Source organism: Lindgomyces ingoldianus (assembly GCF_010093535.1).
Source record: "Lindgomyces ingoldianus strain ATCC 200398 unplaced genomic scaffold BDR25scaffold_18, whole genome shotgun sequence".
In the NCBI taxonomy this organism is placed as follows: domain Eukaryota; kingdom Fungi; phylum Ascomycota; class Dothideomycetes; order Pleosporales; family Lindgomycetaceae; genus Lindgomyces; species Lindgomyces ingoldianus.
This window is the reverse complement of record NW_022985179.1, coordinates 911786-925702: the sequence shown is the minus strand read 5'-3', so window position 1 is coordinate 925702 and position 13917 is coordinate 911786. Positions and strand designations below refer to the sequence as shown.

At 50.8% G+C, this 13917-nt stretch overlaps 3 protein-coding genes across 3 annotated transcripts; 1 reads left to right on the top strand and 2 right to left on the bottom strand.

Moving 5' to 3' along the window:
• Nucleotides 1–151: 151 nt before the first annotated feature.
• On the bottom strand, nt 152–2359 carry BDR25DRAFT_325879 (uncharacterized protein; the record flags this gene model as incomplete). Its single annotated transcript, XM_033692241.1, has 3 exons — nt 152–295; nt 1571–1747; nt 1781–2359. 3 exons carry the CDS (start codon nt 2357–2359, stop codon nt 152–154), a joined length of 900 nt encoding a protein of 299 aa, XP_033547043.1.
• Nucleotides 2360–5974: 3615 nt separating this feature from the next.
• BDR25DRAFT_355903 (uncharacterized protein) lies at nt 5975–6848 on the top strand (the record flags this gene model as incomplete). The annotated part of the gene is made up of 5 exons (XM_033695543.1): nt 5975–6072; nt 6119–6180; nt 6215–6449; nt 6498–6623; nt 6671–6848. 5 exons carry the CDS (start codon nt 5975–5977, stop codon nt 6846–6848), a joined length of 699 nt encoding a protein of 232 aa, XP_033547042.1.
• Nucleotides 6849–10149: 3301 nt separating this feature from the next.
• BDR25DRAFT_167511 (PLC-like phosphodiesterase) lies at nt 10150–13554 on the bottom strand (the record flags this gene model as incomplete). The annotated part of the gene is made up of 1 exon (XM_033684101.1): nt 10150–13554. A coding segment is annotated over one exon (3405 nt), but the record flags the coding sequence as incomplete, so codon positions are not given.
• Nucleotides 13555–13917: the final 363 nt, after the last annotated feature.

Sequence of the window (13917 nt, the reverse complement as noted above, 5' to 3'; positions counted from 1 at the left end):
GATCCTCAAGCACGAAAATGTCTTCGGGTAATTGACACACGGCGAAATCGTTCTCAAGGACTTTCTTTTCGAAATGAGGAATCGCGAAGAAGGCTGTAGTCATTTACGTCTCCTAGGGCATAGCCATTTCGACGACGAATTATCCCCTGATTCAGAGAAGCCTACATATTTTCTTCCTCTGGCAGAGCTCTCTCGATTGCATGCGCACGAGGACGAGCGGTGGTACACTGGTATCTATATCCGTCCCGTGGGTGACTCCAGCCGCTCTAGAAAGCGGACATTCAAGCGGGTAGGGCTTTGCTTAAAGGTTCATGACGTCCGAGATAGGGGCACCCTACACCCTAAGGAAAGGGAGATGTTACTTCAACCTCACTCTCCGGGAGAGCCAGGGGAGGGAATCGTACTTGTATGAGCGTTCGATATATGGAACCACTATAGTACGAGGCCTTGCAGACAGGGTTTGAATAAGATTAGCACTTTCCGAGAGCAAGGCAGGTGAAATGTAGTAGCATCACCACGAATCCTAATCACACTTTAAAATGCGACCTCAAAGGCAGAAAACGAATCGCAGAAACGCGCAAACCGAGTATGATTTTCTACCTTTTGTAAAGACAGTTCTTGACTCCGAAAAGTGAAAGATTCCATAGTCATAAACCCACCACTTAGTCGGGATAACGGTCCACACAGCATCTAAGAGTACCATATCCATGACACTCTGAATAAGGACACTGCCCTACTCTTCAGTCGCGCAGACTACAAACTGACATAACAGAAGGGTAGGCAAAGCAACTGCGAATTGCAGAGGTGAATACCGCACTGAGACCCAGCTCTCTCCCTCATTCCGCATCCGTTCTAGGTCAAAGGCGGACTATAGTTGGCATCGTTGACGACGTAAGGCCGTAGGTTCGAATTGCGGTACAAGATTGCAGGATGGCTTGTTTTTCTAAGGTCGATATCGAGATTTAGCTGGCAATGACAGCCGTTTCTGTATCCAGCAGGCCCAGGATCTCGAGGAGGTTGCCGGTGCCACCAAAGGGCCCTGAGTGTCGAGCGCGGACTTCCCTGGTCGGAGGATGAGAAGAGCTCACGTACAAAACGTGATACTGGCCGTTACTGAAGATACAATCTTAGTAGGTGCAGACTGAGTGCGTAATCAGTCATAGTTGCCCATGCCGCCAATTTGACTCGCAAATGCGGTGGAGACACTCCGCGCGTCGTCATCATCGAACCCAGCGAGTCCACCCCGCAAGCCGCGATTGCCACCAAACCCACTAGCCATGTTGTCGGAACGGCGAGTAGATTCCACAAAACGATTCAAGCGATCGGACTGACTCATGGATGTGGGCTTAGTGTAATCATTGAGACTCAACCCGGTCAAGCTGATACCTCCTGGGCCATCGGTAATGGAGCTCTTGGTGTCGGTCATCTCGCTCGCCGCGACAGATTCACCCGCAACGCTCCCCGCGACGCCATTCCCTTTCATCTTTTGGCCAGGGCCATTGCGACCAGGAAGGGGCCAGCTTTCCTGGAAGTTGGAGAACATTGGGGGATAATTGGAGGAGACACCAACGCCACCTAAAGCAGAGGAGTGGACAGAGGACACGTCATCCGGGATGTAACCGACAATTGAACCATTGTCATTATACTCCTGTCGAGGCAGTTTAGCTCCGTTCAAACCTTGGCGACCAGATGTCATGTTGCTGGCATGTTGGAAAGCCATCTGGTAACGTTGTGGTCCGCGATAGGTCTGTTTTGGGCGACTGAATTGCAGCAGCGACACCTGGAGATTTGACAAGGGCCCTTCGACAAGACAATTACGCTCCTTGAAGTGAAGGAGGAGGTAATGCCATAGAGGATGCTTAGAGAGGACCTTAGGATTTCCAAGTATGACGAGTCCATACTTCGCTCGGGTAAGGGCGACGTTGAGACGACGAGGATCGCTCAAGAAACCAATACCTTGATGATCATTGGAACGTACACAAGAAAGGATAATGAAATCCTTCTCACGTCCCTGGAAAGCGTCAACAGATGCGACTTCGACTTCCTTATAGTTCTCCTTCTTGAAGCTGCCGGTTGCTTGCATCGAACTAACGACATAACTACGTTGGCCTTCGTACGGTGTGATGATACCAATGTCGCTAGGCTGAACACCAGCCTTGAAAAAGCGAGTGACGATCTTTTCGACATTTGAGGCTTCAGTGCGGTTGAGGTAGGAGGTACCGGAGGCTGAAATTTCCTCATTGCCCAAATTCGACCAGAACATCATAGGATTGTCACCGACTGGCCATGGGAAGTCAACGTCGCGGCGAACGCGATCCTGCATTGTTACACCGTTCTGGAGAGAGCCTTCATAGAACATGTTAGATGGAAATTCGGACAGGCAAGGGTGCATGCGGTATTGCACTTGCAATCGGATGGGAGAACATCCAAGGATGACTAGACGCTCGAACAGAGATTGGTTCAAGCCTGCAGTGGCGGCCTTCTTGTTCATGATTACGGGACCAAGCTGTTGATGGTCGCCTACGAGCACGACCTGCTTGCATCCGAGGACGAGAGGTATCATGCATTCCGGTTCAGCGGACTGAGTGGACTCGTCGATCAAGACGGTTCTGAACTTCAGCTTTGAGAGGCGAGGATCTCCAGCACCCACGCAGGTACAACAAATGACATCGGCAGCGTTGAGGATTTCACGCTCAGCTGCCCTAGTAAGTTGCTTGAACTTCTTTTCATCCTGACTTGAGAGTTCGCCAACATCATTTTTAAGCTGGTTTAACTTGTTGAGTTCCACATTAGTGTCGTTCATGCGGACCTGCTCGTGAAGGGAGAGAAAGCCGACCGAGGACTCGACATCTTCCCTTGACTTAGCGGTGACACGAACCGTCTTCAATCCGGTGAGGTGGATTCGCTCACACAGCTGATCTACAGCAACGTTAGATGGTGCGCAGACCAGAACCTGACCCCCACTAATCTTAGCTAAGTGGTAGATGATAGTGGCAGAGGTAACAGTCTTTCCTGTACCTGGTGGACCTTGGATCAAGCTCAACGGTTTCTGTAGCACACTCTTGACGGCGTTTATTTGACTGGCGTTCAGCTCAGGAAGACCAGGGACGCTGAATTTCCGGGGTAATTGGGTTTTCATGGGCGCCGCAGCAACTTCGTGCCCAAGGAGGCGATGGAAGATGTAGCCGGAAACACTCATCTCGTCAATAGCGAATGTCTTCATTGCGTGCTGCATTCGGTCGAACGAGGTTGCCTTCCAAACATAATCCGCGCTGAAGTTATGAGTGCACTCGGTAGGCACCGATTTGTGATCGCCTTTAGTCCGCAGTTCAATAGTGACTTCATCAGACTGGTTGTTCGGGATTTTGATGACGTAACCCACGCCTTCCCAGTGAGGACGGAGCTCTCCAGTGTACCTCAGCCTCATCTCATCGCCAACAGCAAGCTTGACATCACCGAGCTCGAGCTTGGGAAGAATGAAGCTCGCTGTGTGCTTGTTGTTCAAGGCCATATCCCAGCGAACAACGAGCTGGTCCTGAGACTGGGACTCCTTCAGCTTGCGGTCATAGTCGGCCTCGATCTTAACCAGAGGACCAAATACGTTCTGATATTGGAAAGCATCGTCGTACCGGAGAAGAACCTTTGCAATTACCTCCTCCTGACCAGCGCCTTTTTCCAAATCGGCGATGGTAGCATTGGCGTTGTCCTTCCACAGCTCTTCCAGCTTAGCAATCATCTGCGGGCTGAGATGACGAGCACGGAGTTGCTCCTGGTCAGTCGGGGCAGGGACGAGCCACGGAAGGAAGGAACGGTCCTCGATGAGTGGCTGCCAACGCGACGTGTCCCAATTCATGTCCTTTTGAGAGGGCATAGCGGCGCACGGTTGGCGGCACAAGAGGACAACGACCGTGTCCGATTTGGCAGGGATGAATCCAAGCAGAAAGACATTCTTGGTACCGCAATTGTAGCATTCAAGGACTGTATCTCCGAGGGAGGAGTTTGGGTGCAACTGGACTTCTTTGTGGCGCGCACGGACAAGGTGGTTGATGATGTGGGAGGACGAAGTGTTGCCACGGGCGCTGCAAAACCACTTGTTACAGGCAAGGCACTTGACAACGCTACCAGTATTGTGGATCCCACAGTATCTACGTATGGGCCCTATGTTAGCTGGTGTTCTGGATGAAGCCATTCAGGATTGGGACTTACGCGCAAGCATGAGAGGGGAGCTCAACGTCCTCCTCAGTCTTCATGCCAGCCTTGCCGTTGGTGCCGTCAACGGGCATGCTCACCATGCTCTCCATGTCATCATCATCGTAAACATCGGTTTCCTCATCATCATCCATGCGCCGCCGTCGGGACCCAGTCAGGGCGCTGCGCGTAAGGTCGCCATCAAGAATGCTTTCGTCATCGCCCGCGCCCGCGTTGATTGTCGCAGCAGAGTCGGACACAAGGTGATTGCCCATATGGGTGAACGCGCCTTCCATACTAGCTTGTGGAGGTGTGTACCGCGTCTGACGACGGTTTGGAGATTTCCGAAGACTTTTGGAGGATTTGAGAGTGAGAGAAATTCTGAGGGGTAAATTCTGCCCAGTTGAGGGGGGGGGAGGGAATACGAAGAGGGTAAGAGAGGTTCCTCACACCATGCCAAAGCGCCTATATAAGCCCCAGAAGTGAGCTTGGGGGGAGGCTCCTAGGCGGAGGGGCAAATGTTGAAGGCAGAGGTGTTGTGCAAAGGAAGTGGGATGGTCCATCTAAATCATGTCGGCAATCGGAGCTTCCAGGCTTGGCGAAGCGCGACCCTCTTCACAAACGGCATCCATCCACCTACCACTATCCTCGTCTTTTCCGTTCTACTTTCAACAGCGAAACTGTTTACGCGCCCACCTCTCGAAAACTCTTCAACGACGATGAGAATTTGGAAATTGGTGGGGTCGTGATATTCACGCGTCCAGCGTATACTCCGATGTGACGCGCGTGGGTCTAACGCTTTGTGCTGCATACAAGACACGCGCCTGTCTAGCTTGCTGCGGAGCCTCATCCAAGAAGAGCACAAGCAGCCATATCGCAAATCACCCTCCATCTTGATCAGGATTCTCGTCTGTCATATCCCAGAGTTCAAAAGGGATACTTGGGTGTAGCGTATGGACGATCATTTGAGATCTTGAGACGCCTGCTCTGTGAAAAACAGAGGACAGGATGAACGCACGAGTTAGGAAGAGTTCACTGCACCTTTTCTTTTTCCTTGCTAATGACTCATTTCAGCCCACGGAGTACTTCCGCCTGGTACTGGTGTCCTCGCCTCGTCTTCAACAATGTCCATATAACTCTTTCCCAGAACACCGGAGATATCTAGGGGTACCCAACGCTTGACTCTTCACGCTCTCCACATGCGAACCGTATTCTTTCACACCAGACAGTCTGCAAGTTGGATCGGTGTTCCCTGTTGGACATCTCTTCGCGGGCTAGCGAGGGCTCGCGTTGACTGCAAAGAATAATACGCAATGTGAACCATTTGGCCATGCTTTCGCCCAATAAGCAATAGCGGAGGGGAATACATCCAATCCACTGGTTCTAAAAGTCTCAACAAACAAAAGTTTGCGTTAAAACAACGTGCCTGCAACCTTTTTCCCCGCACTGTCCCGCCCTTTCGAAGCAACGTCGACTGGCATTGGAGCTGTGGGGAGGGGGAAGATATTAGTCCGGATACTTGGCCAAGGATATAATTTTTTGAGTGGAACGCTGTTGGCCCCGCGGACAAAAGAGCATGGGTCCAAGGTCTCTCCAAACTTCTGAGGTCAAGATTTCCCCACTTCTTCAAATCACGTGATATATACTTTCTTGAGCGTGTCACAATTCTCCATTAGTCTCGATGTAGACGGGCTTTCTCTAACTTAAAGTACATCCAAGTACATAGGGGTACCTCGAGAAGTTCTGGATGCTTCCAACGCCATTTCTCGAAAGTAATTTGTTGACCATGCTGAGCAATATCGCCGGACCGGTCGGGATGCATCCGGACCCAGCTGGCGGCGTCAGGACACGCATTTTGACGGCTGAAGAAGACGTTTCCACAGAGTCAGACCAACGTGCAAAGCGGGACAGGCCGGCTGATCAATTGCAGTTCATGGAGCGCCGGTGCGGGGTGCATGCATAGCGTCGAAGTTGGAAATTATCGCACGTATGGTTTGTGCACAACAGCTGCTGTCACGAACTGCAGTTCCTTGTCGATGGCCAGATGATGGCGAGATTGAAGAGAGCTTCAAAAACATTTACCAGGTTAACCATGGCGTTCGGCTCCACTTGCGCGTGCATTGCATGCCAGCGAATGTTGACAGAATACTCATATCCTCTCGGACTTTTCGGCCAATGTTGACCAAGATGACCCGAGGACATTTGCAGTCGCGCGGTGCAACACCAGCTGAGGACCAAAATCCATTCCAGGAGTATCCGGAGTCATAGGTATTCCATGGTTCCGAGAACATGATACCTCCTCGCTTAAGCACAACCTTCTCGTCGCATAACCTGTTTTGGCGCATCTCTGGCCACCTACTGCATGCAATTCAGACTACAATTCAGACTACAATTCAGACTACAATTCAGACTACAATTCAGATTTCAGGGACACTGTTTCCCTTGCACTGATCGTCAAGCTGGAGCAAACGTGCTATAACAGGTTTCCTCGAAGCCGCTTATCCGCTTTTTTTCACCAATTATTTTTCGCACCCTACCTTGCATTGAACAAGCCTCCGCATCCGCACGATACCGCGGTTGAGATCAAACTTTTCCGGGGATGCGACCCCTGCCTTTACGACAGCCCCCAAACTGCGAAGGAACCACAATATCCAGGCTGAAGTGAACGATCTTGTGACCTCGGTTTATTGAGCGTCAACTGCGGTTATGCAGAAAACTACTTGGGCTTTAGCTGCATGCCCGAGGTTTGAAACGGCCCGCCTAACTTCTATTAACATATCTGTTAATATAGGTACGAGCTGCTCAGAAACAATACATCAGCTTACAATTACATGCTAGATCAAACGCCAAACTCGTCAGTTCAAGATTGATTGTCTAAATCCAACCTGGGTCCGCATATTATCACACCGCATCCCAGCGTATCCCACTCGTCTCCTTCACCAAGGCACAATCTCGATAACGGCTTTTCTGACAACGTAATCTTCCAAGGCTTTAAGGCATCGGTCGAGCGAATCGGAGATATCGCCTAAGATTCTATGCAGCCTTTGGAGCAACAACATACCTATCTCGAGTAGTTGCACACACGACTGCGGCAGCCAGTTTCCGAAGGGCCTGATCTTTGTCAGATGATGGGGCCTGAAATCTATATGCACAAGGGCCCCTTCACTGGAACGCTGTGTCACCTTGTCCTTTATCCGTTTATGGCAATTGTGTACCGTAAATATACACTGTCATTCAATCGCTTTTCGCACTGTATGCAGAAGGTGGGTCTCTTGAGCTGAGTTGTCGTTCTTCGACTTTTCGCGGGTTAACTTCGGTGGTGTTCTCAATGCGTACGCAGCAAACAGGCAGGGCTCCGCTCCTTCTGTGCGGCGAAGCATGTTCTTACTCGCATAATTTCCCCTGCGCGTGTGAGGGATCTATCACACACAGTGCATGCTTACCGACTCCCCACCCCACTTTCGACTATTTTCACGCCTTCGGAAACCCACAATCAGATGTTTTCGCTGCTTCAATTCAGCTGCGTCTTTCTCACGCAGCCTGCATCAGCGATTGTGTAATCCAATGCAATCTCATCGAAATAATTGTGCCTTTCATGCAAGTCACAGCCAGCCTTGAGTCGTCGGCAAGCGAGTGAGCGTCTGCACCATCAACACCATCAACACCTCCCTCTCCATCTTCAGCCTTCCTTTTCCCCACCTTAGAGGGAGGAGGGGGTGCACGAAAGCTATTGATATTGATACAACGCTGTAAGACCTTCAATATCAGACCTCCTTTCCAACTGCACATGTCGTGAAACAAGTATATCTTCTCCATATTCAACCTCAGCCAAGTCTCGCGGCTCGACCAGGACTGCCAGCATCGAAAAAAGCAAAAGGCCAATCTCAAAGCCTATTTGAACCCGAGCCTGAGCCCGAGCCCGAGTTCGAAGCCACCTTCATGCGCGCACGCACGCACATAATGTGAAAGCCTCAAGTATTGCGTGCAGGATTGAATGCAGTGCGCAGAATCTCAGCACACGCGCCCGTCCGCACGCAAGCACGCACGCACGCTCGGAAGTTGCGAATACTCGTAGGAGATAGGAAGCCTCACCGTACGTATCAAATGACTCGCTGTGCATTGCGCTGGCGCTGGCATTGACATAGCAGCAATTACTTCGCCTCTGAGGACGATAGTTACGTACACTGAACTATCGAACTGATCCCCTCCGTTCTAGCTCCATCCGTCCATCGTTCATCATCGTATCTATTGTATAATATTTCTTTAGACGGACATAAGCGTCAGCTTTCGTTTTACCTAGTGAAATGTGAAAGCCTCCGGGGGAAAAGGTCAGTGCTGTACATAGGAAAAGCAAATATTCTGGAGACAACGGGTGCGCATCTAAATTAGGGGCTTGAGTCCAGCCCGTTGAGTGAGTGGGCCATGCCGTGCATGCAGTGGCTGGCGCGGGGAAGACGGGATGGCGACATTTGATCGACATCAGATGAGAAATTGGGACATGATCTATTTCTCGTTCTTTTTGCTTCTTCTTGACGCCGAGCGTACGTCTATGAGGGTATGGCCGTTGCCTTTTTTTATGTGGCATCCATAAATCCCTAGGATAGGTTGGCGATGTTTCGGATGTTTGCATCTCTCCTACATGACGCGATTCCACAGGCAAAAATCAGATCACAAGCACAATATCTAATAGAAAAACAAATAAGGCATCGAGAAGTCTCACTCAAGAACCGCGCCCGAGGTCTTGTGCGAGAGGTATCATTTCTATCAACCGACTACTTTTGTAGCCCCCCCAAAAACGCCATTTAGTTCCATTGCCCTTCCTTGTAGGCTGATGAAAGTTGTAAGATAAAGTAATAGAAGTGAGGAAGTGAAGTGTAGAGAGAGAATGAGGGATGAATCTGTCTGTAGTCTGTATGCCTACAGCACGTACAGTACAAATTTCCATACCCGCTTTGAAAAGTGCACATGTCGCTTGTTGCTGTGTCCCGCATATGCGATATGTCTGCCTTCGATGATGGCATTGTTCATCGACAAAGCGACTTCCGAGAAAGGGAAAAAAATTTGGGTGAGTAGAGAACACAAAACGGAAAATCAGAGATAAGACGGACAAGTAGCCACCCAAGAAATTAAGCCCTTCGCTCGTTGAAAGACCGTGGGGGGAAATGTGTTGGGGGAGCCAGCCAGCCGTTGTCGTTTCCATCCTTCCATGCCCCATACTATCCGCCAAACCACAAATCCACCCAGAGTGATACAAAGGAAAGAGGGTGGAAAAGTACAGGGAGTACCTCGGGCCGGGCTATGAACCCCTTTGCCACAAGGAAAAGAAAAAAGGAAAATCTATAGGATATTCATGTTTCCCAAGCCTCCAGGATGCGTGTTTAGACAAACCTTGATCCCAACGCATATACGCCCGCGACAGAATTTCTTTACCAAACCCACAACACAAAACGTTAGCACGAAATTTCGCAGCAAAAAGAAAACGGTAGATGGAGGGGGTATAATCGTTTCCTAAACGATCGGGGAGGCGGCCAAAAAATCAACAACAAAACGTAGTGGGTGGAAAGAGATCAGGCACAAGAACGATAAAAAGCAGGTTTTGTAATGTTACAGATAGCCACCCAATGATTTGATTTGGCCCAATCGCTGGTAAAAGAAAAAAAAAAAAGATGAGATGTTCCGTCCCTGTTCGTTGGGTTTATTGTTGGGCACGCGCCGTGGGATGCCCGAAAGCGGTATCCGGATCGAGGTACCCGCTCCCGAGGGTTTGGTATCAAACGTGTGTCAATATATGCTGGATTCATGATTCCGAAACTCCGTAAAAAAACACCATCGTCGAAAGCCTGGTCAACAAATGAAAATGTATGATACAAGAAGGTAGATCCTTGCTCGGAATAATGCGATGAAGATACAGACAAGAGTCGTCGTCATCGAGAGGGGTGGTTGGACTTCCCCAAGAGGAGGTTATCGTTCGATAGTACTACTGCGACTGAGGAAGCTTGAATCCGATTCCTTGGATTCGCTGTTGTTGCGTTCTTCCTTGCGTTTTTTGCGCTCACTGGGGTTCCGGCTGAGGAGTTTCCTGAAGATGCTGCGGCCGCCGCCTTGCGGGTTGGTCGGTTCGTGCTGGGGATTGGTAGCTTCCACCGAAGACTTTCTGGACCCGGCACGCTCCGGAATCGAGTCATCGACGTCGACAACTACAAAGTCCTCCTTCTCAATTTTGCAGAACAATGTAGAAAACAGGTATTGTTCGCCATTGCAGTCGAAAAGAGGGAGATGCCTGTAGCCCTTCTGCAGACTACTGAGTTTAGCAGTGAAAGTAGCCAACGGAGCGTGGTTGGTATCGCGCGCATTAATTGAATTCCACACGGACCATCGCACAAAAACAAGGCTAGGGTATCGTGTAGTGAGTGTCATCGTGATCTTGTCATTGAACTCGGGGTTGTATCCGTTGCCCTGTACGATGCGCGTGCGTTTCTTAACCGGATTGCCGATTCCAGAAAGTCCGTTACGAGCAGAAGCATCTTGGCCACCAACTCCAGTGGCGTTGGGGCCATTATCTTCAGCGCAGTGCATTTCGAACTCCACATACGGGTTGATGTTTGCTTCGGGGCTTAGGCCCCGTGGACGAGGAAGCTGCTGAGCAGAGATGATCTCAACTGCAAATCTAACACGCTGCTTAGGCGCCCTCTTATGACCAACAACCGGAGTCGGATCCTCAAGACGTAGTTCGGCGGGCTTAAGAACGTATCCCGTTCGATCGTTCCCACCGGCGAACATGGCTTCATTAAGCTGCTGACCAAGGTCGTATGTCTGCCAGTTTGTGGCGGCCATCTGGACACCGCGTCTCCAAAACTTCAGAGGTTCGAAGTTAGACGAATTGATCCTGTGGCCAGCGGGATACACACGCATAAGACTGCGCATGTTATGCTCTTCCAGTAACTGCTTCGTCTGCGAGCCAGGGCGGCAACATCTATCGAACATGCGCTCACCAAAGGAGATGACATGATTGTGAGTATTGGCATCGGGAGACTTGAAATCCGAGAACTTGATCCCCCGAGTATATACGCCAAGATCGCCGAGCACCTTGATGATATTGCTGGTCTTGGTAGACGTCTTCTTCTTCTTCTTTTTAGAATCCTCCCCGGGCGTTAGCTGAGGGCTGTCGCTGTCCTCTGCAGAGCTCATGAGAGCCGACGTTGGCATTGTGGCATTAGTGGATGTAGTTGACGTTCGAGGTGACGTCCAGAAGGTGGTTGCGCGTTCTGGTGGGCTCATCGAAGGTGGGCTAGAGATGAGTGGCGAATTCGGGACAATGTTGTCGTTGAGCTGCACTGGGCGGGACCATGGTGAACTGAAGCTGAGCTCACGTTTCCGACTAGTCAGTTCGTTTGTCAATGCTTTAGCATCGAGATCCTCAGCTGCAGCTTTAACCTTAATCAGAATTTTACCCTTCAACTGTTCCGGTGATGGCAGAATTGTAGACTCCCAATCTAGAGGGTAGAGGAGAAGACTATCACCAAACTCCTGTATCATAGTCTTGGTCATGAGGGCTTGTTGTTCAGGAGAGCAGTGAACTTCGAGAGAGAGAATCAAAGGATATGGAGATTCGCTGAAGGCATATCTGTTGATGACCTTGATAGTGTCGGAGAATAAGATGCTCTTGGTCAAAGTGCGGCCGTGCATCACGATGGGCCTGCCATCGCCACCATCCCAGCAGTCGATCTCGATACATCGACAGCCTTTCTGGAGGGCAGTGATGTACGCTTCGGTGCTAGATTCGCCTGCGACCTGACGGCCAAGCAGGTAGGTGTTGTGCGAGCTTGAGATGAAGTATTCATTTAGAGGACGGTTATGCTGTAGGGTAGAATTCGCAGGCAGAAATACGGGGTTCGCGGGTGAGGTGAGGAATGTCTGAAAGGCAGGGAAGCTCATAGTCAGTGGGATGGGAATCTCCCCGCCATTGGATGGAGTTGCTTTGGGTCTCGATGCACGTGCACATCTCTCGAAAACGGATGCCCATTGCGAAATGTCAGCGTCGACATCAACTCCCTGTTGCTCTTTCAAGAATTTGAAGAATGTGTCTTGGTCAATTTCGGAGTGATGGTGAGACTCAAGTGTCTTATAGATAGCCTTGATGTCCTTGCGCTCCTTAAGTCGCCTGACAAAGTACAGGAACTGCGCCTGGTTGAGGTTGCCCGTGTGATCGCTGTCGGCCTTGCCGAAATATGCGCGTAGGGTCGTTTCGGAGCAGTTAATGTGCAGACTGCGACAAAGCTGGACAATGCCTGGAAGATCCATTGACTCATCATGTTCTGAGTGTTCAGCTCTATTGAATCGTTTCTTCATTTCTCGTCGCCAAACCAGCTTTGCGCTCTTCTCGGCGAACCCAAGAAGACCAGCCATGAGATCGATTCGGTTGCGAGAGACTGTGTCAAGGGTGCGAGTCCACAAGTTGAAGGTCCCAATATCTGGTGCTACCAAGTTCATAGTCTTTATCTTGCCTTTTGAGCGGGTCGTATCGGTATAGACGATGGTGAACCAATATGGCTCCCATGCCTCAGAGTAGTTGCACTCTTCTCGGTAATGCCTCGCTTCCGGACCAGACCGGATTTCGCGCACATCGTCAATGTAGAATGTCTTGGAAGGTCGCGACAGGTCCCAGTACACTTTGGCGGAGTCAAGATCCAGGCGGAGATTGATATCTTTGCGGTCCTTTTTAGTGATCTTCTTCAGGAGAGTGCCCTGTTCGAGTCTCGAGTTGCGCTTGGGGCCAACAACGGTTGCGTCTGGTATTGAGCTTCTGTTGTTCGCATCCGATGTAATTCCAAGGCCATGGACAGGGTCAGGGCTCAATGCGCCAAGATCCTCTACCGCCTCTTCTTCTTCAAAATTCAGATCCAGGTCAGATACGTCCATTGCCGCATCTGCCGCAGTCCTGCTATCACTCCGCCTCCTCATAATAACCGGACCCGAGCTAGTATCGCGGTGTGCGTGGGAACCGTTCCGTCGGAACTTGCTCGGAATTCCTTGGGCGCCACGCGAGGCTCTTCGTATTAGGCCGGAGCCCTTGCTGAAAGCCTCGGACATAGCGGATGGGGACGACGTGAGCGGGTTTGAAGTTGGAGGCTGGTAATGGTACATCATAGACTCGGGCAGGTTCAATGAGGGAGGAATTGGTAGCGACGAGTGCGACACAGGAACCATGCCCTCTGGAGTGGACTGGAGCGAGCCGTTTGTTCCCATGTTGGAGGGATTGGATGCGGGGCTGGCGCGCGATGAGGGAATGCTCACGGCAGAGGTGAATACGTGTTTGCTAGCATAGCGGCCAAAAGAAGAAGGTTGCGGTGACGGCATCCGGGGGCGGCGTTCGCCGTGGAGGACGGGCGATGCGTGGAGTGAGGTGGTCGAATGTGACATGGCGGTGGTTGTGGTGGTTGTGGGTGGTGAGTAAACGCGAGGCCACCTAATTTGTGATGCTCTCCGTCATGGCTTTGGGGGGGGGGGAGACATGAATGTGCAGAATAGTCGGATTTGCTGCTATTATACGGAAAAGAGGTTCAAGGGGGGAGGGGGAGGGGCTCAGCGGTGACAATGCATCGTTGTGGTCTTTCAGCAGGACAAGGTGTGGGGTGTGGTTTTGTGGCCTAGCTGGGCCGGGCACTGGAAGCGCGCTGCGCGAAGAAATGCAGTAAATGCAAGTACTTGCAGTCAGTGATGCAGAAGCTG